The sequence below is a fragment of the Euprymna scolopes genome, chromosome 33, assembly GCF_053919585.1.
Source record: "Euprymna scolopes isolate OS-2025 chromosome 33, ASM5391958v1, whole genome shotgun sequence".
NCBI classification, from domain to species: domain Eukaryota; kingdom Metazoa; phylum Mollusca; class Cephalopoda; order Sepiida; family Sepiolidae; genus Euprymna; species Euprymna scolopes.
This window is the reverse complement of record NC_136514.1, coordinates 88,873,516-88,899,439: the sequence shown is the minus strand read 5'-3', so window position 1 is coordinate 88,899,439 and position 25,924 is coordinate 88,873,516. Positions and strand designations below refer to the sequence as shown.

At 33.6% G+C, this 25,924-nt stretch overlaps 1 protein-coding gene across 1 annotated transcript in view; it reads left to right on the top strand.

Moving 5' to 3' along the window:
- The first annotated feature begins 1,342 nt into the window (after positions 1 to 1,342).
- Positions 1,343 to 25,924, top strand: part of LOC145258339 (uncharacterized) — a 26,358-nt gene continuing 1,776 nt past the window's right edge. Inside the window, exons 1-4 of the mRNA XM_080116525.1 lie at positions 1,343 to 1,485; positions 17,314 to 17,365; positions 20,451 to 20,867; positions 23,821 to 23,915. Of these exons, the coding sequence (XP_079972651.1) occupies positions 1,471 to 1,485; positions 17,314 to 17,365; positions 20,451 to 20,867; positions 23,821 to 23,915 (579 nt within the window). The 5' untranslated portion in view covers positions 1,343 to 1,470. The remainder of the gene's footprint in view (positions 1,486 to 17,313; positions 17,366 to 20,450; positions 20,868 to 23,820; positions 23,916 to 25,924) is intronic.

Below are 25,924 nucleotides of genomic sequence, written 5' to 3'. Positions count from 1 at the left end.
TAATAAACTAGACAAAATACTGTTAGAAATTCGCTCAATATATGTTACCGTGACATAAGTTGACATATATTCGGTTGTTTTTTTAATAGTATTTTGTCTAGTTTATTATTTATAACATCTTTTCCCACACTTACCGTGTTAAAGAGACAGTCGGGCGCCATTTTGAATTTTCTAATACATCGGTAAACACTGCATGTTTTTCGAGCTGAATAAACATGTTACATTGAATAAAAACACGAAAATTATATCCAGTTTGGTAGAAAAGTAACTTATCTTGCCTTTGATAACATTTGTTTGCTATATATTTGTTTTTTGACAACTTTTTCGAATCTATGTGTACAGTAATACAAACCCTACAATTATATGAATGCAACTTTGTGTGTGTGTGTGTAAGTTCGTTCCTTATAGACTCCGAAATGGCTGAACAAATTTTCTTTAAAATTTACAGAACTTTACTGTATAAGTCTGGAAGTGATCTTAGTTACGTTTTGTCTCACATTACCCTTGATAATTACCAATAATCAAAACCGTTATTTTAATTTATCTATCATAGGTAAAGCCATTTTTTCCATGTCGTTGCTTAGCAACAATGATAGAATACAGGCCATGAAAATTCTACTGTGGGTCAGTTGATAGCGTGTTTTATTTTTGTTTGTTTTTTTGCATGACGTGGTTTGTAAGTTCAAACACCGCATATAAATTTCTTTTTTTTTTTCATTAACTGCAAAGAATTTTATAAGACTTGAAAAAAAAATTCTTTTTCAATTTCTTGATGTTTTTTTGTTTTTTTTCGTTAACTGGAAAAAAGTTTACATAAAATAATTTTATAAAAGAAACAGTACGTTCTCTAGAGTGCAATGTAGAATAACATATTTTGAAATAAATCACTGCATGGAGGCATATGACAATAAAAATATAGGAGTGTGAAATATTCATTAATTATTATTCAATCCCGGGCAACGTCGGGTCTCCCTGACCCTGCTAGTGTGTTAATAATTTTTTAAAAAATCGTTGAAAACAAATCAGTAATTGAAAAAAAAAGAAAAATTCAATTTAAAATACAATGGGGGACTATTTTTTGATAAACGCATGTTGCCACTTTTTTAAATACCGGAAGCCATCACCAAGTAGACTCTTTCTATTTTACAAGAAAGCCTTCTAGACTTGGTAAATTTTTAGTTCTTGTCCCAATGCAAAGTGTCCCTTTTGAAACGGGAGGGGGAGCTCAGGATTTTTCCTCAAATTAAAAGCGGATTTTGTGTTTACCTCTTCCCTCGTGGGGAGGCAAGTAAAACGTCAAAACGATCGTATGCTATTCTTTCTCCCGAGCAATGCCGGATGTTCCGCTCAACAAGATATAAGCCAGGTACCCGAGAAACCCGGCGAGGAGTTATCTCCCTTGGTCTGGTATTATTTCATTTCTTCCCCTGTAGGGGGCGACAGTGTCTTCTATAACAACACATCGTCAAGATGGCTAAAAAGAACGTGAGATATTTTTATTTTTTTTACCTTTTTATTATTTATTTATGTGTTTTTATTTTAGGCTTTGTTTACGTTGGGGAGACAAAAGTAATTTAATTCGACTTTGGTTTATTTGTTGTCTTTATTGATTCGTCCACCTGACTTGATTTCTTTTTTGTTTGTTTTGGCCATTCTTAACAAATCGTCCCGCAACAAGACGGCCCGAAAACAAAAGTTAAAAATGTTTTGTTTTTTCGCTGAAAGTCGGTCGATAAGCCGCAAACATGGGGGATCAGTTTTTAATTGTTTGCATCAGGTAAACTGATCCCCCATTTTGTGGTCGGCTTTATTATTTTTATTCGATATTTAGTTTTTAGTACTTTATGCAGAATACGGATCGTGCTGAAATAATGATGTTATTATTTAAAAAAAAAATGTTTAGAAAGGGAGGAGGAGGGGGGCTTTTTTGTTAACTATTCTGTACTTTCACCTAACAATTAAAAAGTATCGTAAAAATTGAATTTGCCGTCCGTATTATTTTATTTTTTCGTTGCTAATGCACTTACTGATCCGCTATTTTTTTTTTTTTTTTTTTAATCGTATTTTCACGTTTAATTAAAGTTTTATTTTTATTTTTTTATTCAATTGTAAGGTTAAAGTACAGAATAGGTACACACACAACACCCTCCCCTCCTCATGTTAAGAATGGCTTTTAAATAATAACGTTACTATTTCAGCACGGATCAATAAGTGCAGGAGTACCCATTTTTTTTTTTTTTTTTTTGCAATTTTATTTATTTTATTGATTTTTATTTTCTAAAATCTTAGGTTTCTGATCTTTAAATATCACGAAAAGTTTAATTATATGAAATTATTCAAGTATGTTTTTCTTTTTAATAAAAAGTTAAGATCCCCCCCCCATCCAACCAGTTTGGCCAGATTTTCTTTAAAAATAAAAGTAAAATTATGGTCACATCATTACATTTAAAACAATGGTTTAACGTTTCGTGTCTGTTTCTCGCCTCTACGTGACTTGCACTTAATTTTTACTTCTATTAAGTGGATTGAAATACTAAAAAAAAAAATAACTAAAAATAAAACGAATTTTAAAAATTACAATTAAATTTAATTGCTAAATAAAATCCATCAGAATGCATTTTTTTTTTTTGTAAACAAGTCAGATTTTACTATCTTGAAAAGTTAAAAAAACAAAAAAACTTACTTCGAAATTGTTTGAAAATTTGGTGCTTTAAGTTAAATTCACATTTTGCGATATCTGTTTTTATTGAATTAAGTGAAAGTAGAGAATAGTTAGAAAACACCCTCCCTCCCTCCCCATGTTAAGAATGGCTTTCTAAATGTTATTTCAGCACGGACACAAAAGTGCATAAGTACCGAAAATTGAAAAGAATTTGAAAGTCTTTAGACGAAAAAGTCATTTCAACTGGGTTTCAAATTGTCGGCAAATTCTTTATTTAATTAAAATATTAAACGTCTTGAAAGCTTTTTAATCCAGTTTTATAGAGAAGATTGCAATAAAATTAATTACCAATAAGTTAAAATAAGTTGGTGCTTCTACAGAATTTGAACCGAACCAACTTTTGCCGAACGAAACCTAAAATTTAAGATTAAGCTTTTAGAAATAATCATTTTAGTTCAAATACCAATAATTTAATGACCAAATTATTGGATGGTAAAATTTCGTACTTCTAAAGAATATGAACAACCCTTAATACTTGGCAAAAAAAAACTAGTTTAGTTAATTAAAAAAAAGAAAAATTGTTGATTTCTCAAAAAAAGGTGCTTATGCACTTTTGTTACCGTGCTATTTTTTTTTTTTTTTTTAAATAGTATTTTCAAGTTTTACAATATCTTTTATATCAAATTGTTAGGTGGAAGTAGAGAATAGTTAGAAAACACTCTCCCCATGTTAAGAATGGCTTTCTAAATAATTTTAATATTTCAACATAACAAATCTGCATGCGTACCAAAAAATGATACACAACAAACAAATGTGACCAAATTCTATTTTAAAAAATGTAATTTTGTAATTGTTTTTATTGCGTAATTTAAAAAGAATTAAAGTGAAATGAAAGACTCCCGGACAGTGCCGCGACTGCCGCGATGATACAACCATTTTTTTTAATTATTTATTTAAATAATAATAATAATAATAATAATAACAAACCATATGAATACTTATTTAAAATAAATTGATCACCCACTTTATGACCGGTCAGTGTCCGAGCGTGAACTTTTTTGTGTAATTTGATTAATAATTATCCCCACCCTTTTTTCTTAATTAATTTGCTTATTTATTTATTTTTTTAACTAATTTTACTTAAAATTACACACATAATAAAACATTTACCCTTTGTCTCCCACGATGCCACTGAAAAAAAAAAAAATGAAATTCTATATTTTATTTTCGTGCGATTAAACGTAAATACACTAGAAATACCTGTAAAAATAAACGTTTTTAAATTTATAAGTCGGGGTTCGCTTTACCATAATGAATATAACATAAAATGATCACCTAATTTCTCGATCATGTAACAAATAAAATAAATAAATAAATAAAAATAACCATTCCTTTGTATTTTCGAAATGGCGACTACTTTAAAATTAAAAAAAAAAAAATGGTTACTCGTTCTAGGGTCAGTGTCAAGAACTGAATTGTCAATGACTATTTCTGGTCAGGACGTGCTTGATCAAGTGCGTATGTAAGGACTAACTTGAAATTAGTGTTTGTTTTATTTATTTATTTATTTATTTATTTTTTACCGTACAAATTGTTTATGAAACCTTTTTTGAAAAAGAAATTTCATCTCAAACAAGGTATATTGCCATTATTGGAACATAAAAAGATTACTGTGGTTAGGGGACCATATTTTAGGGAGCATCCTAAGTGGTGAGTTGTGCAGCAAGATGTTTGTTAGCATTACATTTAAATTTCTGCACGTTGATACAATTGGGAAAACAAGTAGAGAGGGAATTCCAAAGACAGGTGACCTGAGTGAGGAAAAATTATTTGGGTAGGGATTTTTCCGCATCTTGGAACCTTTACAATGAGGGGGGGGTGATTTTGTTGTTGGTTGAGGGTGGGTACAAGTGCAGCAAGTTAACCCGAGCACATTCCGTGGGAATGCTTGCTTAAAATTTTTTTTTTTTTTAAAAGCGCAAGGTTGAAACATTGCAGGCATAGAGCGCTTGGTAGACATTTTGGGACCTTGGTTTAGGCTTTTTTTGCCCAATATCCAAAAAATGAGACAAGTGTTTGGTGCATCCTGTTGAAATATGGGAACACTCTCTCATCTCATGCATGAGAAAATTGTGGCTTTATAGTGTTTTAGGATGCTGATTTTCTTGCCTGGTAAAGCGAACCTACCTACCTTTTCATAAGGCGTGCATTTATTCCAGTTCATGTTGCTGGTGAAAGTGAAGTTTGAATGATGAATTCTTGAGTAGGATGCAGTTAATCGTGGCAATTAATGGTCGAAAATGTTATTTTTGTTAAAGGAAAGAAGTTTGTCTTGATAGCATTGAATGCAACCATTCATTTTTTTTTTTTTTTATCATCCCAATTTACTACATGCTGAACGTAATTTTCTAAGAATTCAGTTTTTTTTTTTTTTTTTTTTTTTTTTTTTTATAAAGAAGTCACCATTTACTGAGGCCTGGAAGCCACTCATGGATAAGAGTTTATGAGTGTGCAGTAGTCAATGGGAAAATATCATAGTAATCGTTAGTAATGGAACTTTAGTAAATTGGATTACTCAAGGGGACGGCTCATCAAGAACTTGTTTATGTTGGACTTGAAGACGGCCATATTGTAGTCAGCTGGAAGGCCGGGAAACGGAACAGTTGCACAGGTGTGCAGTTCTAAGAAAGAAGCTTTGTTTATGGAATCTATGTTTAGACTTAGGCACAGATAAAGAGCGTGGAAAATTATTGATAGTGGTTTCAGCTAGACGAGTGTTTTTTGTTTGGAATGGAGGGACCATAGATTGGAGCTCAGACGAGCACTTGCCATGAAAATATTGAGAGCAGAGACAGGCTCGCAATGTCTCTTCTTGTGGGGGGGGGTGATCTATAGATTTTAGCATTACTGGTAGTTTAAAATCAGCAAATATTTATTTTCTTATTACTATCGGCAGTGGAAAGTATTCTTTTTAAACGGAATTAAATGAAAAAAAATTAAAAGAATCGTTTTGGCATCAGAAAATCTGCACAAATTTTCCCAATTCCGGTATCAATTCCCATACCCCCAAAATTCCTGGTTCCGATTAATCGTCCCAACACTAATATATATATTATATTTTATAGAGAGAATTAGACCTGGAGTCTAAAGAGCAAAGTTTATTTTTATGTATTAATAAATGTATTAATACTTTTAAAAGAACAGTGCCTATAGTATTGTAGATATACAATAAGCTCAATAGGTATATGTGAGACAGGCTCGACGGTGCAGTAAACTGCAAGCTAAATGCACTCAATGGGATAGACACTGAGAGAAGTAGCAGACGACCAAGAAAAGAGGGGGGGGCGGACGACAGGTATAGAAAAAACAGTTGTAAACAGAAAAAATAAAAAGGAGAAAAAAAGGCAGATAAGGGCCAGAATGGTATGTGTGAACGATACTTCTTTTGGCCAAGAAAGCTGTAAACGCTAATTGACCATGACAGCCCAATACATGAGTGAAAGGAAGGATACCAATGAAATTCCAATTTACGAAGCTACCATTGTTGACTGCTCCCTGCTGGGTAAGTGGCCTCTAATGAAAAGACCCGTGGAATTGGATTTGGTTCATTTTTATGATCCCTCAAAGTTAATTGAACGTGACTATTCTGGTTTTAATGGCCCATCAAATTCTATTAGGCACACGCCGGCTGAGATATTCTACTCGATTGCCAACAGAAGAAGAAGAAACAACCCCTTTTTTTGGGCATAGGCCGCCTGGTGAAGATTTGAGTGACAGCAGTTCCGGCATCCTGATTGGCTAAAGGGCCGAATGAGAGAAAAAGAAGATATAGCTCCCGCCCCCACAATATAAGCAGCGAGTTTTCAGCGCAACAGACAGAGACCGACAGACACAGAGAGACATCTGCTCCCCTGGGCTCGAATGAGCGAAAAAGCCGACCTCATCTATTGATCCTGCCACATATTTTTAGTTTTTACCGAAAAAGAAATAACTTTGCAGTTAACAAACGGCCAGTCCCTAACTTATTAGTGAAATACGAAACGACGATTGTAACCTTTTCTGAATAACAAGGAATTTTGAATCACAAAAAAAAAAAAAAAAAAAACAAATATCGACTTGTCTTTTTTTAATTCGTTTGGCATGCTTGCAGAAACGCTCGACGAGTCTCTTTCAGGTACTGGCCGCTGACATTCTCATCAGAAGACACGCGGACCAACGATCGGGAACAGTCCACCACTAGACGACACGCAGGTGACTTAAGTGTCACATATGTATCCTAGAGCTATATTAATATTGAGTAAAATAATTCATAATTGTGAATTATGATTCAGAGACAAGATACAGCAGCATGCCCAAAGATATACTGACTGAACTTAAAACAAATTTTCTAATGTCGCTCCATAAGGAATATCCGCCTTACTACAAAAATGCTAGTTTTATTTTGGTGTCTTAAACCTCCCCTCCCTTATGTTTTGCTGATTAGATTATTTTCCAAGACAAAACCTTTGTCAATTATTGTCAATAATTGTCAGTTTTAAATAAAATGAATATTGTTTCTGAAGCGATGGTACACTCAAGTTGATTTTGTTTTTTTTTTGTTCTTTTTGAAACTGATTCATAATTTACAATTATTAATCTGTTTATTCATATATATATATATATCTCCATTCATGTGAAATCTTTTCATCATTTTTTCTTTTACCTCCTATTCTCCTTACCTCACCCTTTTTTAACCAAGTAAGCTCTGTGACTTACTTGTGGTTTCCTTAAATACTTTTACATGCAAAATCCGATCCCGCATTTTGCTAATTCCTGCTCTCTGATGAGAAGGAGAGTATTTCTTCGAAACTCTGCGGATTAAGGACTATCCACTTATCTTGTGCTTCCTTTTTAAAATTAAATATGCTTTTAACTCTTTTTCAAGATGTTTTTTAACATGTTTTATTAATCATTTGTTCATATATATATAATATATATATATATATATGAGACTAAAGACCCAAACTCGGCTTCTATGCTCCATAAATTGTAAATTGTTTCGCATAGACTTGTTCGTAATTAATGACTGGAGACTAATTGCTTTCTGCTAGTGGCTCTAACTCGTAGCTTTTTTTGCATCACAGACGACACATATTGCTGCTTAAACATATCATGTCTAACAGGGAACCGTAAGGAATTGTAATACTGTATATTGATACTCCATAGCTGATTAGAATATCTTCTAAACATTTCTATCAAATATACCTCTGTGCTCTGTGTTTAAAAAAAAAAGAAAAAAAAAAAAATTGTCCTCTATAGTATCAAACCTGATGAAAATTGTCGGCATGAACTACTTCATACCCTCCAAGAAATTCCAGCAAAAGCCAAACTGCCAACTGAGGTTCACTCCAGAATATGTTGCTGCCACTGCACACAGAAATCACTATTCCCATTGCTTTCAACAAAATAGGTGCTATGAAACTAAAGCTACCTTTAGAATTGCCATCGGTCCTGGATATGACCTAAAACTATATCCAATGGCGAGGCCCCAGCTTGCAGGCCTTAGGGAGTGTGGAGCCACCCTTTAATTTTCGTTGCTCCCAGGTCCACTCTGACCCGGAGTGGTAGTACCTGTTAGGGTCCCAACTATGGGTTAAATAGAATACGACTTAAAAAAAACAAATATACTATATTAAAAAATCGTTCTTCAAAATCACCAGATTCGGCATTAAATAACCTGAAAAGGGTTGATATGCCGTAAAACAAAACAACCAACCAAGAATTCCCATCAACCATTGAATGCGAGAGATTCGTATACTCGGTACGTCAAGTTAAAAGTTGCTGAGACCCGATTTGGTTCCCACCAGTTTGGTTCCCACCAAGGTCCTGGACAGAGGCGGATTCTCTATTCCTACCGTCATCAATGGACCTGAAATAATTTCCTCAGCATCTATCAATGCTAGATTCTTTGCCAAAGTCCTTGCAGTAAATTCTACCCTTTGCGACCAGGGCCCACCTACCCCTCTGTATTTCCTCCTATGACTGAAAACATGCTATGCGACATACAAATATGTGTGTGATGTCAAATTTATCAAAAGCTTTAATTCCAATAAAATACCTGGCCCTGGCATTCCAATTTTAGTGCTCAAAAAGTTTCAACTGGAACTAGTTCCCATACTTAAAAAGTTGTTTAAACGTTGCCTCAAGGAGAAATGCTCCCAACACCCTGGAAAACTTCATCAGCCTACCCTGTATTTAAAAATTCCGGAGATTGGTCATCTGCCTCTCAGTACAGACCAATTAGTCACTTGTGTGTTATGAGTAAGTTGCTGGAATCTGTGATAAACAGAAATGGTCAACCACCTCGGCAAAAATAACCTACTCATTGATATGCAGTATGGTTTCCATTTTGCTAGATCAACAGCTGATGTCAACTGTAATATCATATAGGATTAATGAATCACTCAATGAAAGCTTAGTTTCTAGACATAGCTCTTGACATATCTAAGGCTTTTGATAGGGTATGGCATAAAGGTTTACAGGATTGCCAGCTACAGACTAGCTGGAAATGTCTTCTCAATTATTAAATCCTTTCTCTTTGATAGGTTTATAAGAGTAGTTGGCGAGAGGCAGAAATCAGAAGCTTAGTATCAATGCTGGCTTCCCTCACAGTTCCATCTTGGGCTAAATTCTCTTCCTGATCTTCATCAATGATCTACCAAATCACATTCTTAGATCATTCATGCAGATAACACCACAATCTATGGCAACACTTCAAACATCAGCAAAGATCAAGATCTTTCTTTCTCTCTCTCTTCTGATCTTGAGCACTGAGAGGAAAAAAGGTGGCTGGTTAATGTATCTAAAACCAAGCTTCTCTCTTTTTATCATAATCCCTCTGACACAAATCTAGCCCCAATTGAAATGAATAACTCGTCTTTGGGAAGCTCCACGTCTTGACAAGTTTCTGAGACTGACCTTCACTCCTGATCTGAAATGGGACACGTACATCAAATTTGTTGCCAAGATTGCTGGAAAAATGTTTGGATAACTCTACCGCTGCCGCTACAATCCTCTGTGTGTAGAAGAGCCAGGTATGTCCTAAAATGGAGTACTTTTGCCACATCTGGGCAGGAGCTGTTCCGAGCGCCCTATCCTACCTTGATAAAGTTCAAAACCTCATAAATGATGCCCTTTTCTCTTTCCTGCAACCGCTTTCCCACAGAAGAGATGTTGCGTACCTGTCACTGCTCTATTGTTATTTTCATCGCAAATGCTTGTCTGAACTCCAATCTATGGTCGCTGTTTGCCAAACTTTCACAAAACAACACTCAACTAACTACAACCACTATCAACAATTTCTTCCACTCTTTATCTGTGCCTAAATCTAAATGTAGATTCTATGAACAAAGCTTCTTTACTAGAACTGCCCGCCTGTGGAACACTGTTCTGCTAGTCTGCTTATTAGCCAACTACAATATGGTAGCCTTCAAATCCAATGTAAACAAGTTCTTGTTAAACCCCTTAAATAATCAGTCTACCCAACTTACACCATTAATGGTGTAAGTTGTTTTTACATCCGTTAACCCTTATCCTCAAGTGCCTTTGGGCCCTGATAAGCCCCCCCCCTCCCTTAAAAAAATTAACAAATATTTTCTTACCTACAGACACTAGTGTTTCATGCTATACAATTATCAGTGTAGGAAGTGACAATTTTTGCCAATCAAACCCAATCACTTCGTAAACTGGTATTCTGTTTCCAGGCTACCAGAAATTAACACAGGAATTGCATGAAATTAAGTACCTATAAATGCCAAATCAGCGGTGTAAATAAAGTAGTTAACGACAGAAAGGCAAAATTGTTGCATTTTGTGTTTGGGTTGACTGCTTTTTCTTAATTCCTTAAAAAAGGCTCAGCTTTATATTCTGAAAGTTTTTTTTTTTTTTTTTTTTTTTAAATAAATGTTAATTATTTTATACCTACAGACACTCGTGTTTAGTATTTCCACTATTATTTGTAGAAAATAACAATAACTGCCAGTTGATAAGCAAAAGTTAAAAATGGGCAAAAGTTATAGCCCATTGACCTAGGAGTGCATTATGTTAAAATAATCATCGAATATGGTTAAATTTGTGCTCATTTTTACATTAAATACAATCCATTTATATCTGTAATTGTGCATCTAACAAATACCATAATACGTTTTTCTGCAACTTATCATAACAAAACTCCATACAAAATTTCAGCCACATAGGCCCAGTAGTTTTTGAGAAAAAGTGGAACAGACAAATAGACAGATATATAGCATAGATAAAGTGCCTGGTCAATACCAAATATCAGTACCAATTGGTCACCCATTTGGTACTGACCAGGCTCACCATCTCTTAACTCCATTTTATTTGTAGTATTACCAGAAATGTACATATAAACATGTCATTAAAATGAATCGAATTGTCAGGGTCCCACATGTGTGAAACAAGATTTTTTACTAGCATGAACTGAAGTGCCTTGAACACCTTTGAGTATGGAGTTAGCTCCCTATCTTATCCCCATCCCTCCAAAGTCCATTGTTCCCGACTCTTTTGACTTTAAAAGAAAACTTCTTCCTACTTTATTTTTTTATTTTTGTTTTTTGTTTTTTTTTTATTACATTTTCACCCCATACATGGCACATTGCCACTTTGGTGTAGGGGGCTACTAATAGGGGCAGCAACTACTGGGGTACTATGTAGAGATTTGGGCAGCAAGATGTTGGTTTACCTTGCACTTGAACTTCTGCACGTCAGTACAGTTGGGGAAGCAGGGACCTGGAATGAAATTCCAAAGTCTAGCGGTTCTGGTGAAGAAACTACTGGAGTAGAAAGATCTTTTACATCTAGGGATCTCTACAGTGTGGGGGTGGGATTTTGCAGCCTGTCGGGTCTGTCCACGTCGTGGGGGCACAAGTGCTTGCAGTTCGTCAGAGCATTCACCATTATAATACTTGTAGAACAGGCAGAGGGATGCAACGTTTCGTCGATGGGACAGAGGCTGAAGCTTAGATGCCAGTTCAGGGCCTATCAGATTTACGACTCTCTTTTGAACCTTGTCAAGGAGCGAGAGACTAGTAGCCGATGCACCAGCCCAAATATGACAGCAATACTCCATACATGGGCGAATGGTTGCCTTATAGAGGTACAGGATACTTTCGGGTGTTAGTAGTTTTCTAGCACGGTAGAGAGAGCCCACCTTCCTTGCAGTGGCCCTGGCAATGCCTTCGATGTAATTGTTCCAACTCCTGTTTCCTGTAAACGTTAGGCCAAGGAGCTTGAAAGACGTACTCTCAGATAAAGAGTCGTTGGCCATTGCTATAGGTGGTAGAGAAGGTTTCTTGTAATTATTGAATGAAACTAGTTTAGTCTTGGCGGCATTGAATGTGACCATCCATTTTGTCCCCATTCCACTACAGATTGGAGGTCATCCTCTAGTGTTTCTGTCATTTCTTTAGATATGTATTCATTTGTTTTCCTGTCGTGTCTATTATAGTGTGGTGTCATCAGCATATATACCCATCTCAGAGGAAATTTTGTCGGGGAGGTCTTTTATGAATATCAGGAACAGTAGAGGTCCAAGGATAGACCCCTGGGGCACTCCCGCATTTATATCATATTGTTTAGATGTACGACCGTCGAGGACAACTGGGATTTTTCTCTTATCTAAGAAGGATTTAATTATGTTAAGTATTCTACCAGTGATACCGTATGATCTAATCTTCCTGAGGAGACCCTCATGCCATACCCTGTCAAAAGCCTTAGATATATCTAGAGCTACCGCTCTGCCCTCTCCCGCTTTGTCCAGTGAATGGTATATACGTTCAGAGATTACAGTTAGGATGTCTGCTGTGGAACGGGCTTGTCTAAATCCATATTGTTTGTCAGTCAGAAGCTTAGCATCTGTAAGGTGATGGACTAGAGCATGGTTAATTAAGGTCTCAAATATTTTGGCAAAAAGTGGGAGGAGGCTAATAGGCCGATAATTTAATGGATCAGTTCTTTCGCCAGAATTCTTGAATACTGGTACCACAGAAGCAGTTTTCCAAGTTTAATCAAGCTTGTTTGGGATGAAAATACAAAAAAGAAAAAAATGGGCAAAAGTTATAGCTCATTGACTTCGGAGTGCATTATGCCAAAATAATCATTGAATATGGTTAAATTTGTGCTTTTTTTTTTTTTTTTTTTTTTTTGCATTAAATACTTTTCCTTATTAAGAAGAAATTTAAGTTTGTAGAAGGCAAAACAATGCAAAAATGTGACAGAAAGACTCCAAATGATGCAACTTAATAGAAATTCCACTTTTTTTTTTTTTTAATGGAATTTCATTATTTTTTTTAATGGAATTTCATTATTTTTTTTAATGGAATTTCATTATTTTTTTAATGGAATTTCATTATTTTTTTAATGGAATTTCATTATTTTTTTAATGGAATTTCATTATTTTTTTAATGGAATTTCATTATTTTTTTTAATGGAATTTCATTATTTTTTTTAATGGAATTTCATTATTTTTTCTAATGGAATTTCATTATTTTTTCTAATGGAATTTCATTATTATTTTTTTTTAATGGAATTTCATTATTATTTTTTTTTAATGGAATTTCATTATTATTTTTTTTAATGGAATTTCATTATTTTTTTTAATGGAATTTCATTATTATTTTTTTTAATGGAATTTCATTATTATTTTTTTTAATGGAATTTCATTATTATTTTTTTTAATGGAATTTCATTATTATTTTTTTTAATGGAATTTCATTATTATTTTTTTTAATGGAATTTCATTATTATTTTTTTTAATGGAATTTCATTATTTTTTTTTTTAATGGAATTTCATTATTATTTTTTTTAATGGAATTTCATTATTATTTTTTTTAATGGAATTTCATTATTATTTTTTTTAATGGAATTTCATTATTATTTTTTTTAATGGAATTTCATTATTATTTTTTTTAATGGAATTTCATTATTATTTTTTTTAATGGAATTTCATTATTATTTTTTTTAATGGAATTTCATTATTATTTTTTTTAATGGAATTTCATTATTATTTTTTTTAATGGAATTTCATTATTATTTTTTTTAATGGAATTTCATTATTATTTTTTTTAATGGAATTTCATTATTATTTTTTTTAATGGAATTTCATTATTATTTTTTTTAATGGAATTTCATTATTATTTTTTTTAATGGAATTTCATTATTATTTTTTTTAATGGAATTTCATTATTATTTTTTTTAATGGAATTTCATTATTTTTTTTAATGGAATTTCATTATTTTTTTTAATGGAATTTCATTATTTTTTTTAATGGAATTTCATTATATTTTTTAATGGAATTTCATTATTATTTTTTTTAATGGAATTTCATTATTTTTTTTAATGGAATTTCATTATTTTTTTTAATGGAATTTCATTATTATTTTTTTTTAATGGAATTTCATTATTATTTTTTTTTAATGGAATTTCATTATTATTTTTTTTTAATGGAATTTCATTATTATTTTTTTTTAATGGAATTTCATTATTATTTTTTTTTTAATGGAATTTCGTTATTATTTATTTAATTTTTAATGGAATGCAACTTAAGATATAGTAGTGGAATCAGCTATGCACTTTCATTTTTCTCCAATTCAATAAAACCCATCATGTACGTTGAAAAGTCTAACACACGCTTGATGAAGGGAAGACATCCCGAAATATAGTATCACGGACACACCACCTGCCACAATTAAGAACATCCTACATGTGAAATATGCTTTTTATTTTATATACAATATTTGCATGTATATATGTATGGATACACGTGAATTGGATTAATAACAGTCAAACTGCATAACTGGTTCCACTATTATATCTAAAGTTGTGTCGGTTGTAGTCTATCCGTCACACCTTTGCATTGTTATGCCTTCTATAAACTTAAAAATTTTTTTTCTTATATACACTGTAAGCAATGCTTGAAGCAAACTACTTTAACCTATTAATTCTTATTGCTTGCTAACTGTGTATCAAACAGATATAATAATACTTAATTAGCTGCACCTTGTCATAACAAAGGTCCATAAAAAATTTCAGCCAGATTTCTAAGAAAAAGTTGAACGAATAGACAAAGTGAAATATTATATGTTAAAATAATTTCCGACAAAAATATTATATATTAAAATGATTTCCGACAAAAATATTATATATTAAAATGATTTCCGACAAAAATATTATATATTAAAATGATTTCCGACAAAAATATTATATATTAAAATGATTTCCGACAAAAATATTATATATTAAAATGATTTCCGACAAAAATATTATATATTAAAATGATTTCCGACAAAAATATTATATATTAAAATGATTTCCGACAAAAATATTATATATTAAAATGATTTCCGACAAAAATATTATATATTAAAATGATTTCCGACAAAAATATTATATATTAAAATGATTTCCGACAAAAATATTATATATTAAAATGATTTCCGACAAAAATATTATATATTAAAATGATTTCCGACAAAAATATTATATATTAAAATGATTTCCGACAAAAATATTATATATTAAAATGATTTCCGACAAAAATATTATATATTAAAATGATTTCCGACAAAAATATTATATATTAAAATGATTTCCGACAAAAATAAAATCTATCAAGCAAATTGGTTTCTTAATTAAAAAATGAAAATTTAAAAAGTTTGTTTATCGATGCTATGCCATTAAAATGTTGGTAGAGATTATAGAATTTAAATCTTATAGAATCTCTTGATTGTATAAAGCCAATGGAGAAACAGTTATTTTTTAATTAAAAACAAATTTGTCTGATAAAATATTTTGGTTTTTGTCCAAAATTATTTTAATCTATATATTAATACGATAGCGTGTATGTTATTTTGTGTTACACTTACATTCCCCCCCCCCCGAATAACTGTCGTTTAATTATGAACTTCCATTTTTTTGTAATAAATAATTTTACCAAGAATTCTTCATAAGTTTCGATTCAAGCTGATGCACCCAAGTCATATGGATATATGTGATTTTTTAAATCGCAACTTTATAATATATATAATGATTTTAGCATTCTGTGGATGTTTAGTGTAAATGTAGTTCCCAATATTATTGTACCTATTTACTATGCCTCCCCACGGGACAGTTAGACACCAGGGTCGTTTTTTAACGTGGAGAAAAGGTACAAAAATAAAAATTGTCTCAGTCGTGAAGGATTTCTCCTCCACCGAAAGAGAACAAGAAATAGAAGTGCAGCATCTGAAGAACAGATGGTATTTATTTGCTCCCCCACCGAGCAAATTAGGCACAAGGCCGATTTTTAATGTTCTTGTCCCGAAGGCCAAGAAAAGGCAATATTATTGTTTATTTATTTGCTTCCCCACTGAGCAAATTAGGCAGGAGGCCGTTTTTTAATGTGGAGATAGGGGAAGGGGGAGGGGAAGAGGGGATCCAGCTCCCGAGAGGTGGGAAGTGAGAGCTGGATTAGAAACTGTTGGTATGAAGGGTTGCCCCTTCAGTGACCAAGGTCAGATATGTGGGGTTACCCCTACATATGGTCTTTGCTAGTCATAGCTTTGCAGCATCTGTCGGAATAGATACTACACTTTGATCTTGTCCCGAAGGCCAAGAAAAGGCAATATTATTGTAGCTCTTTTGTTAAAATTGAAAAATAATATTTATCTAAGCTAGCAGGGACTCCTGGCGTAGCTTGGTCGTAAAATACACTTATACAAAATCTGCATAAAATATATATATATATACACACACATTATTATAGAGGTAATGTTCTATCGATTTTTTTTTTTTTTTTTTTTTTATCCATATGACTTGGGTGCATCAGCTTGACTCGAAACCAAAATAAAAACTTTTATAACAATGCCAAAATCAATATATCATATATGAACAAGTCTGCTGTGGAATTTCCACAGGTCCCACTATTTCATAATTACGCTGTCAAGCCATTATTGTCCGTTGAACTTAAAACACTGCTTTTATTTAGTTCTTGTTGCAACCTACCTGCAGAAAGCTCTCCTCTCAAGACATCCGCTGGTTCGACCACCCTCTTTGTCGCCACCGAAGCGAGGATCCAAGATCAGATGGGTGTCCTGATTCATCGTACTGAGCCAGGTTTTCAGATAACCTCTGCGTCGTGTTTTTTCAACCCTAATAGGGCAAGGTAGTGTTGATTATATGGCAAACAGTGAAATCACTTCGTAAGCACTAAAGCCAGGTTTTCCTTGATATTCCGTGCAACCTCATGCATGGGGTATCCATGCATGTTATTGAACTGATGCAGGAAGTGGCACACTGTAAACCACCTGAGATGCCAAGATGGACAAATTTCTTGAACCTTTACTAACCACAACATTGAGCCGTGACGGTACGTTTGCAATCACCACCAGTATTAAAAATGTCACCCGGCTTGCGGAAGGTAGTTTTAGCAGGGAGTCGTCCGCATCAGTAAGTGCAATTAATGTGTTTTTTTTTTGTTTTTTTATATATATATATATATATATATATATTACACACACACACACATACATATCACTGTTCGCAGAGTATCTATGACGTTTTGCTGCATTTTAATTTGTGTGTATGTTTTTTTTAGTATTATTGCTTATTTATTTTAGATGGGAAAGACCAAAGTGCGATCAAATAAATCGAAAAAGGAAAATGAGAATAGTAAGTATTTTTTCATTTATTTATTTTTTCATTTATTTTTTCATTTATTTATTTTTTTTCATTTATTTTTTTTCATTTATTTTTTTTTCATTTATTTTTTTTCATTTATTTTTTTTCATTTATTTATTTTTTTTCATTTATTTATTTTTTTTCATTTATTTATTTTTTTTCATTTATTTATTTATTTTCATTTATTTATTTATTTTCATTTATTTATTTATTTTCATTTATTTATTTATTTTCATTTATTTATTTATTTTCATTTATTTATTTATTTTCATTTATTTATTTATTTTCATTCATTTATTTATTTTTTTTTTCATTTATTTTTTTCATTTATTTATTTTGTGAGGACGTGTGGTTGTGGTAGGTGATCCAAACAAGACAAAATAAAACGGAGTTGCAAAGGAAAACAGCAATGGAGGGGGTGAATGTAACGATCATACCAGTAAAATGGAAAAGAGGAAATACGCTGATAATCCTGCTAGCATAAAACAAAACTCCAAAAAGTGTAAAAGGCGATCCTAAGTTTTTCCCAATCTCTTGCTATTTTTATTTAACTTGCCCTTTTGTTGTATACCGAGTCTTTCTGATACTTTGTTGGCAAGGCCACAAATTCGCTGACTACAACCCTATGCAGAAGGTAAACTCTCACCTGAAAACCGGGCTGTGGCTGGCGACCTGTGATGCCTTAGAGCTAGATTCTGGTGGCTGAATAGTTATTGGTAAGATGATTTGTAACGCTTGACAAGACTAGGCGGAAAATCGAAGAGATCTAATCCGCTGGTCATGTCATGTCCTCGTTACTTGCGTTCACCCCTAACAAGGCATACCGCCACTTGGACGTAAGGGGTTACTATTTGGGGCCATGCTCAGGAAAGGTTAACAAGATATTTGTTTACATTACATTTAAACTTCTGCATATCCGTACAGTTTCAAAGTGTAGCTGTTCGAGGAAAGAAACCATTAGAATAATAAGCTTTCTGGCATTTGGGGACCTCAACAGTGAGGGGGTGAGATTTTGTTGCTAAGCAGGTTTGTCAGGGATATGTACATCGAGGGGGCACAAGTGCAGTGAGTTCATCAGAGCACATTCCATTAAAATATTTGTAAACCAGGCACAGGGATGCAACATTGTGGGGATGGGACAGGGGTTGGAGCTTAGTTGACAAAATGGGATCTATTAGATTAAAAAGGTTTTTTTATACCCTATCCAAGAGGGAGAGGCTAATGGTAGATGCACCTGTCCAAATGTGGCAATATTTATTTTAGATGGGAAAGACCAAAGTACGATCAAATAAAAAGGAAAATGAGAATTGTTTAGAAAGGAATGATGGTTTCTGTAAACTTTCCTTAAAGGAGAAATGTTTTGTTAGAACCATGCAATGTTTTCTGAGAACAATATACATTAGGTTGGTTGGTTGTTTTTGTTTTACGGCATATCAACACTTTTCGGGTTATTTAATGCCAAATCCAAAGATTTTGAAGAAAAATTTTTAATAGAATATATTTGTTGTTTTCAAATCGGTTTCTATTTAACCCATAGTTGGGACCCTAACAGGTACTACCACTCCGGGTCAGAGTGGACCTGGGAGCAATGGTAATTAAAGGGTGACTCCACACTCCCCAAACCCCGCAAGCTGGGGCCTCACCACTGGATATAGTTTAAGGTCATATCCAGGACCAATATACATTAGGAATCTAAAAATAATTACAGAATTATTTTTGACAACTTTATTTAGCATTATGGTTGATATGATGGTCGAACAGAGATATTCTTTGAAGATGAGAAGAATAAGTTTTGTGTATGACAGATTCTCTACAAGGTTGTCCGTGGATGGATTGTTAGTTCTTGGAAAGCTGGAAAGCATTTGTACTAAAAATATGTATTAAACAGGAAATTTCTTTGTTTTTTTTTTATTATTTACTCGCGAGGGGTACCCGGCATTGCCCGGGTGTTTGTAGGTGTGTGTGGAAAAAAAAACCTGAAATGTGAAAAAAAACAGGTGCCTGTGTAAAAAAAAAAAAAAAAAAAAAAAAAAAAAAAAAACGAAGCCTTGACGACGCGCAGTTGGAAAATAGTGAAGTGTGAAAAAAAAAACAGGTGCGCGTTTTTGATTGACGTGGCGGCGATAGCTATTCAGCAGTTAGCATTTTGTGCGGGACAGTTTTTAATGAGGTCAATAAATCGGTTTGTTTTTAAAAACCCGCTCCCTGTTTATTAGGGAGAGCGTCTCGTCTCTAAATGAAAGCTACCGTCTGATATGACTAAGTCGACATTGACCAAACGTTACTTAGCTCTCTAGAGACCACTGGCTCTGGGCCTGTGATTAGAGTCGAGTTTCGCTTTTTGTTTATACCGAAAACCGAATGTAACGCATACCGATGCGGGAAATGTGGAATAATTAACGTTTGAAAATCAATAAAATTAAATGGACAGGCGAGCTCCGTGGTTAAGTGTGAGATATTACAATTTATAGATGATATAAAAAGTTTTAAGAAGTTGTGAAGCGAGCGAGCGCTTCTCTGAAAGAAGCCTTTTGTGGACATCGAGGAAAAGCGTACATATATACATTTTCGCTTTTATATATATAGATTTTTAATAGAAATTCCACTTTTTTATTTTTTTTTTTTGCTAATGGAATTCCACTTTTTTTAATTGTATTCCTTTTTTCAATGGAATTCCACTATTTTATTTTATTTTTTTAATGTACTTCCAAATTACTGATATTATTGGAGTAGAAAACACGAACTGAGGAATTTTTAGTATATGATAACCTCAGAGGAAGATTAAGGGCGAACTTACGTCTGAACTCGGAAACAATCTTTTATGTAAGCAGAGCATGTGTAATGAAGGATATTTAAGGGAATGCTCAGCATTGTTCTTTCTCTTTAGCTGCTAACAGATTCCTACTGCGTAATCGCAGTTCAACTAACTTTATTGGGACGCAAAAACCTGTCGTCAACAAAGACTTCAACTGCTCCAGAGTTAATGCAAAAACACTTAAGCAAAAACTACATCTGCTAACCTTAAATATATATTTCTAAGTTATTTTTTTTTTTATTTATTTTTGTTTATTTTTAGCTCGCCGATTTACGCGGATGTCAGAAACCACTCCCAATTCAGATGGATTCCGGTCAAACCTATTAGCAGGAAGCAGAAAGCGTACTTCTCCACGATCTACAAAAATCGTCATTCCTCAAACGGCTAAATCTGGATCCGCCAAAGAACCGGCAAAGAAGAAAGCGAAAATGAAAAAGTCGCCAATGACTCCTTCATCCTCTCAGTCTTCATCTCCTTCAAATATCGTGACAACCCCCACAAAAACGAATAAAGCCAAAAGCAGTACAGCAACCAACAGTGACAAAAGCAGCTCCGTTTCCGTGAACAGCCCAACTTCAAAGAATAACAAACCTGTTAAAAAAGCTTACGTGGTTTTCGTCGGTAATCTGCCTTACAGCGTCACAAAAGAACAGCTTGAAGAACATTTCAGAAAAACTGGTAAGCACGTCTTTTTATCACGCCGCACACATGTATATGAATTAGAAATAGAACCAGAAAACAAAAATACTTGACATTTCACGCAACTTGTTTGTGGGCTTTTTCAAGAGCGAAGAAAATAGTTAAAAATGGCACACATGATGTCATGTGCCATTTTTAGTTTTTCGCTTGTGAAAAAAAGTTTGCAAAACATTCTTAAATTTTTTTTTTTTTTTTTTTTTACATGGGGGTTACCACTTATCAAGGCCCGAAGGCCACTCAGGGATAAGGCTTATTGCATGTACAGTAATCAATGAGATAGTATTGTCAATCATACTGTCAAATTCATTTTATCCTTTTATCATGCACGCACACGTTATATATATACTAGCAGGGAGACCCGACGTTGCCCAGGATTGAATAATGATCAACGAATATTTCACACTCCTATATTTTTGTATTGCTTAGAACTGTTTATATACCTCCTATATAATAATATCTACGATTTTGGAACGCATGTAGCGTATAGATTTATTTACATCGACTTTTACAAAATTATTGCTATTTTGGTTTCTCACATGTTGATTCGTATAAAAAGCGAAACTAATTCAAAGGCTAATCATCATTCTCAGCATCGCGCCGGGAAATCAGCTTTGATCAATCTTGTATATCAGACAATTGCTACCCAATCTGGACAATTGGGAGCTGGTTTCTCCCTCCCCAACATCTGTTGGGGAAAAAAACAGTCAAATATGAGTAAACAAACCCAAACACTGCCTCGCAGCAAAAGTTAACTGCGTGACTTCTATTTGACCTTCTTAATTAGGTCAAATGGAAACTTTTATTGCGGACACCTGTTTTTAAGAGTTAAATAAATGCAAACATGTCTCCGTTGTATGTCACGGTGGCCCAATGGTTAACATCACACTTTTTTTCTTCTCCCCCCCCCCCACACACACACACACTTTAATTTCCAACTTTGCCTCAAGGGTTCGGGTTCGATCCTCATACTCACCTACCAAAACTTTTTTTATTATTATTTTAAGCCCCCCCCCTCCCCCCAAGAGTTTTGATTTACCTAAAAACACCCGGGCAACGCCGGGTATCCCTCGCTAACGTATCTATATATATATATATAAAAGGCAAAATGTGAGTGACCATTTCGTGTATGTCTCGCAAAGGCTTCTTTCGCACACGCTCCCGGGGTCGTTACTAGCTTTATAAGCCTTAACTTAACACGCTAATCAATTACTCTCACTCGTGGTTGAGACGGTTAAGTAGTTGGCTTTGGTCTCCACCTCCGCGTCAAGGCTTCCTGGTTCAATCCCTCTTCCCGACCAAAACTAATTTTTTTTTCTTTTACACCTTTAAACACCTGGGCAACGTTGTTTTTTTTTGTTTTTTTTTTATTACTTCGCTTATTCTTTAGTTTACCCCCCTCCCCCATACACAGGTTTATTTATGCCATTTTTTTTTTTACATCGTCCATTTTATAATATTTAAGCAGGGTTATTAATAACCCCCCCCACACACACACACACACACCATCACTATACACACATCTACAAACACCCAGGCAACGCCGTGTATCCCCACCCCCCCGCTAGTATATATATATCTATAAATATAAAAGCGAAAATGTATGTATGTATGTATGTATGTACGCTTTTCCTCGATGTCTACAAAAGGCTTCTTTCAGAGAAGCACTCGCTTGCTTCACAACTTAAAACTTTTTATATCATCTATAAATTGTAATATCTCAGAGTCACCCACGGAGCTCGCCTGTCTATTTAATTTTATTGACTTTCAAACGTTAATTATTCCACATTTCCCGCATCGGCACGCGTTACATTCGGTTTTCGGTATAAACAAAAAGCGAAACTCTACTCTAATCACAGGCCCAGAGCCAGTGGTCTCTAGAGAGCTAAGTAACGTTTGGTCAATGTCGACTTAGTCATATCAGACGGTAGCTTTCATTTCGAGACGAGGGAGCAGGTTTTTAAAAATAAACAAACCCATTTATTGACCTCATTAAAAACTGTTCCACAGAAAATGCTAACTGCTGAATAGCTATCGCTGTCACGTCAATCAAAACGCGCACCTGTTTTTTTTTTTTGTTTTTGTTTTTTTCACACTTTACTATTTTCCAACTGCGCGTCATCAAGGCTTTTTTTTTTCACGGGCACCTGTTTTTTTTTCACACACACACCTACAAACACCCGGGCAACGCCGGGTACCCCTCGCTAGTATATATATAAAAGCGAAAATGTGTGTATGTATGTTCGCTTTTCGTGTATGCCCAAGAAAGGCTTTTTTCAGAAGCGCTCGGTCGACTCACAACTTCTGAAAACTTTTTATATCACATATAAATCATAATATCTCTGAGTTAACAACGGAGCTCGCCTGTCTATTTAATTTGCTCGACTTCGGGAAGATAAATATTCAACAGTTTTTGCTCGCCGCGTGTGGACTAGGCTTTTTCCTATAATAAAAGCGACGCTAATTCTGGCGGTATTTTTCCGGTCGCCATCGCCGGAAATGTCCGAAAGCAATCAGCTTTGATCAATGTGGAAATATTTTCCTTATATTGGACAAGGGGAGCTGCCCCCCCCCTCCTAACATCTTGGGAAAATAAAAATAAAAACCCCGCAGTCAAAGTTGACCTCATTAAGACATTAAAACGTGCACCTGCAAATTCTAAGTAATTAAATAAATTCAAATGTGTTTCTGTTAGTATGTCGCGGTGGCCCAGTGGTTAACGTCACATGTTTTTTTTTTTTTTTTTTTTTTTTTTTTTTCACACTTTAATTTCCAACTTCGCCTCAAGGGTTCAGGTTTGATCCTCATACTCACCTACCAAAACTCCCCCCCCCCCCAGTTTTGATTTTACTCCAAATACCCCCCCCCCCCCAGTCAAATTTCAATGTTATTTTGAACGTTTACAAGTTTTTCTGCTTTTTTTTTTTTTTGTCAGGCGGCGTAAAAATAATACGGATTCCAAAGGAAAAGGGCACAGACAAAGGCAAGGGTTTTGCTTACATTGAATTCAAAGATCGAATCAGTCACAAGGTAAGTGCGGGTGTCATCTTGTCTGTCCTTTTATTTATTTTATTTTATTTATTTTTATTTTTTTTCACCCCTCTCCAAGGAAGTGCAGTGGAATTACAGGTAGGTTGAGATAAAGGGAGAAAACTAATTACCTGATCAGAGATAGGTTAGTTTGGAAGTCAGTTTCTAGAAATGGTTTAACGGATATGCCAGCATCTAAAATGGACGTTAAACCGAATGTGATTATCCTCATTAATTAGCCTCAACGACCCTCCATGATGGATGTTTATCTTTGCACCTGATTTAACTGGAGCCTTAAATACTGCACCCTTTAGTGGTTTGCTGAAAAACGAATTTGTAAAGGATAAATATGAGACAACGTATACCCTGTTACATAGATGCAAATAGAACCTTTATTAGGAACAACGAAAAAAACATTCATGCATGTAGTTTATGATCGTACTTTGCTATGATAAGCACGTGTGTGTGTGTGTGTGTACACATGCATGTATAGGCATGAAACGTTCATTAATGTTGTTACAAAATAATTCATGATTGTAGAATTTGTTTGTTGCATGTTTCTGTTACTAATTAGACAATGTCTTACCTCAATAAGTCATTACTTTTTATTTTACTAATTAGACAATGTTTTACCTCAATAAGTCATTACTTTTTATGTTACTAATTAGACAATGTCTTACCTCAATAAGTCATTACTTTTTATTTTACTAATTAGACAATGTCTTACCTCAATAAGTCATTACTTTTTATTTTACTAATTAGACAATGTCTTACCTCAATAAGTCATTACTTTTTATTTTACTAATTAGACAATGTCTTACCTCAATAAGTCATTACTTTTTAGGTTACTAATTAGACAATGTCTTACCTCAATAAGTCATTACTTTTTAGGTTACTAATTAGACAATGTCTTACCTCAATAAGTCATTACTTTTTATTTTACTAATTAGACAATGTCTTACCTCAATAAGTCATTACTTTTTAGGTTACTAATTAGACAATGTCTTACCTCAATAAGTCATTACTTTTTAGGTTACTAATTAGACAATGTCTTACCTCAATAAGTCATTACTTTTTATTTTACTAATTAGACAATGTCTTACCTCAATAAGTCATTACTTTTTAGGTTACTAATTAGACAATGTCTTACCTCAATAAGTCATTACTTTTTAGGTTACTAATTAGACAATGTCTTACCTCAATAAGTCATTACTTTTTAGGTTACTAATTAGACAATGTCTTACCTCAATAAGTCATTACTTTTTAGGTTACTAATTAGACAATGTCTTACCTCAATAAGTCATTACTTTTTATTTTACTAATTAGACAATGTCTTACCTCAATAAGTCATTACTTTTTAGGTTACTAATTAGACAATGTCTTACCTCAATAAGTCATTACTTTTTAGGTTACTAATTAGACAATGTCTTACCTCAATAAGTCATTACTTTTTAGGTTACTAATTAGACAATGTCTTACCTCAATAAGTCATTACTTTTTAGGTTACTAATTAGACAATGTCTTACCTCAATAAGTCATTACTTTTTATTTTACTAATTAGACAATGTCTTACCTCAATAAGTCATTACTTTTTATTTTACTAATTAGACAATGTCTTACCTCAATAAGTCATTATTTTTTAGGTTACTAATTAGACAATGTCTTACCTCAATACATTTGGACTTGCATATACGAAGTATAATCTGATCAAATCATGTCGCATGTCAGGGCTCTACGGACAAATTTATCTTTAGTTAACCTTTGACAACTAAATAGCTTCGTTTACTAGCCAAACTCACATGATTTTTAGAATATGACATCTTTGTTCTGTGACAAGTACGTACATCTTAAAGATTTTTTTTTGTATTCTTTTAAATAAGCGTAATTCTAAATATACAGCAAATTTTATGTTGATACTTGAAGGTAAAAAACATTCAAATTCCCTCAGATTTTTTTTTTTTTAAATAACCTTTGTTAAAAAGTATATTGTTTAAATAATTTGACTTCGC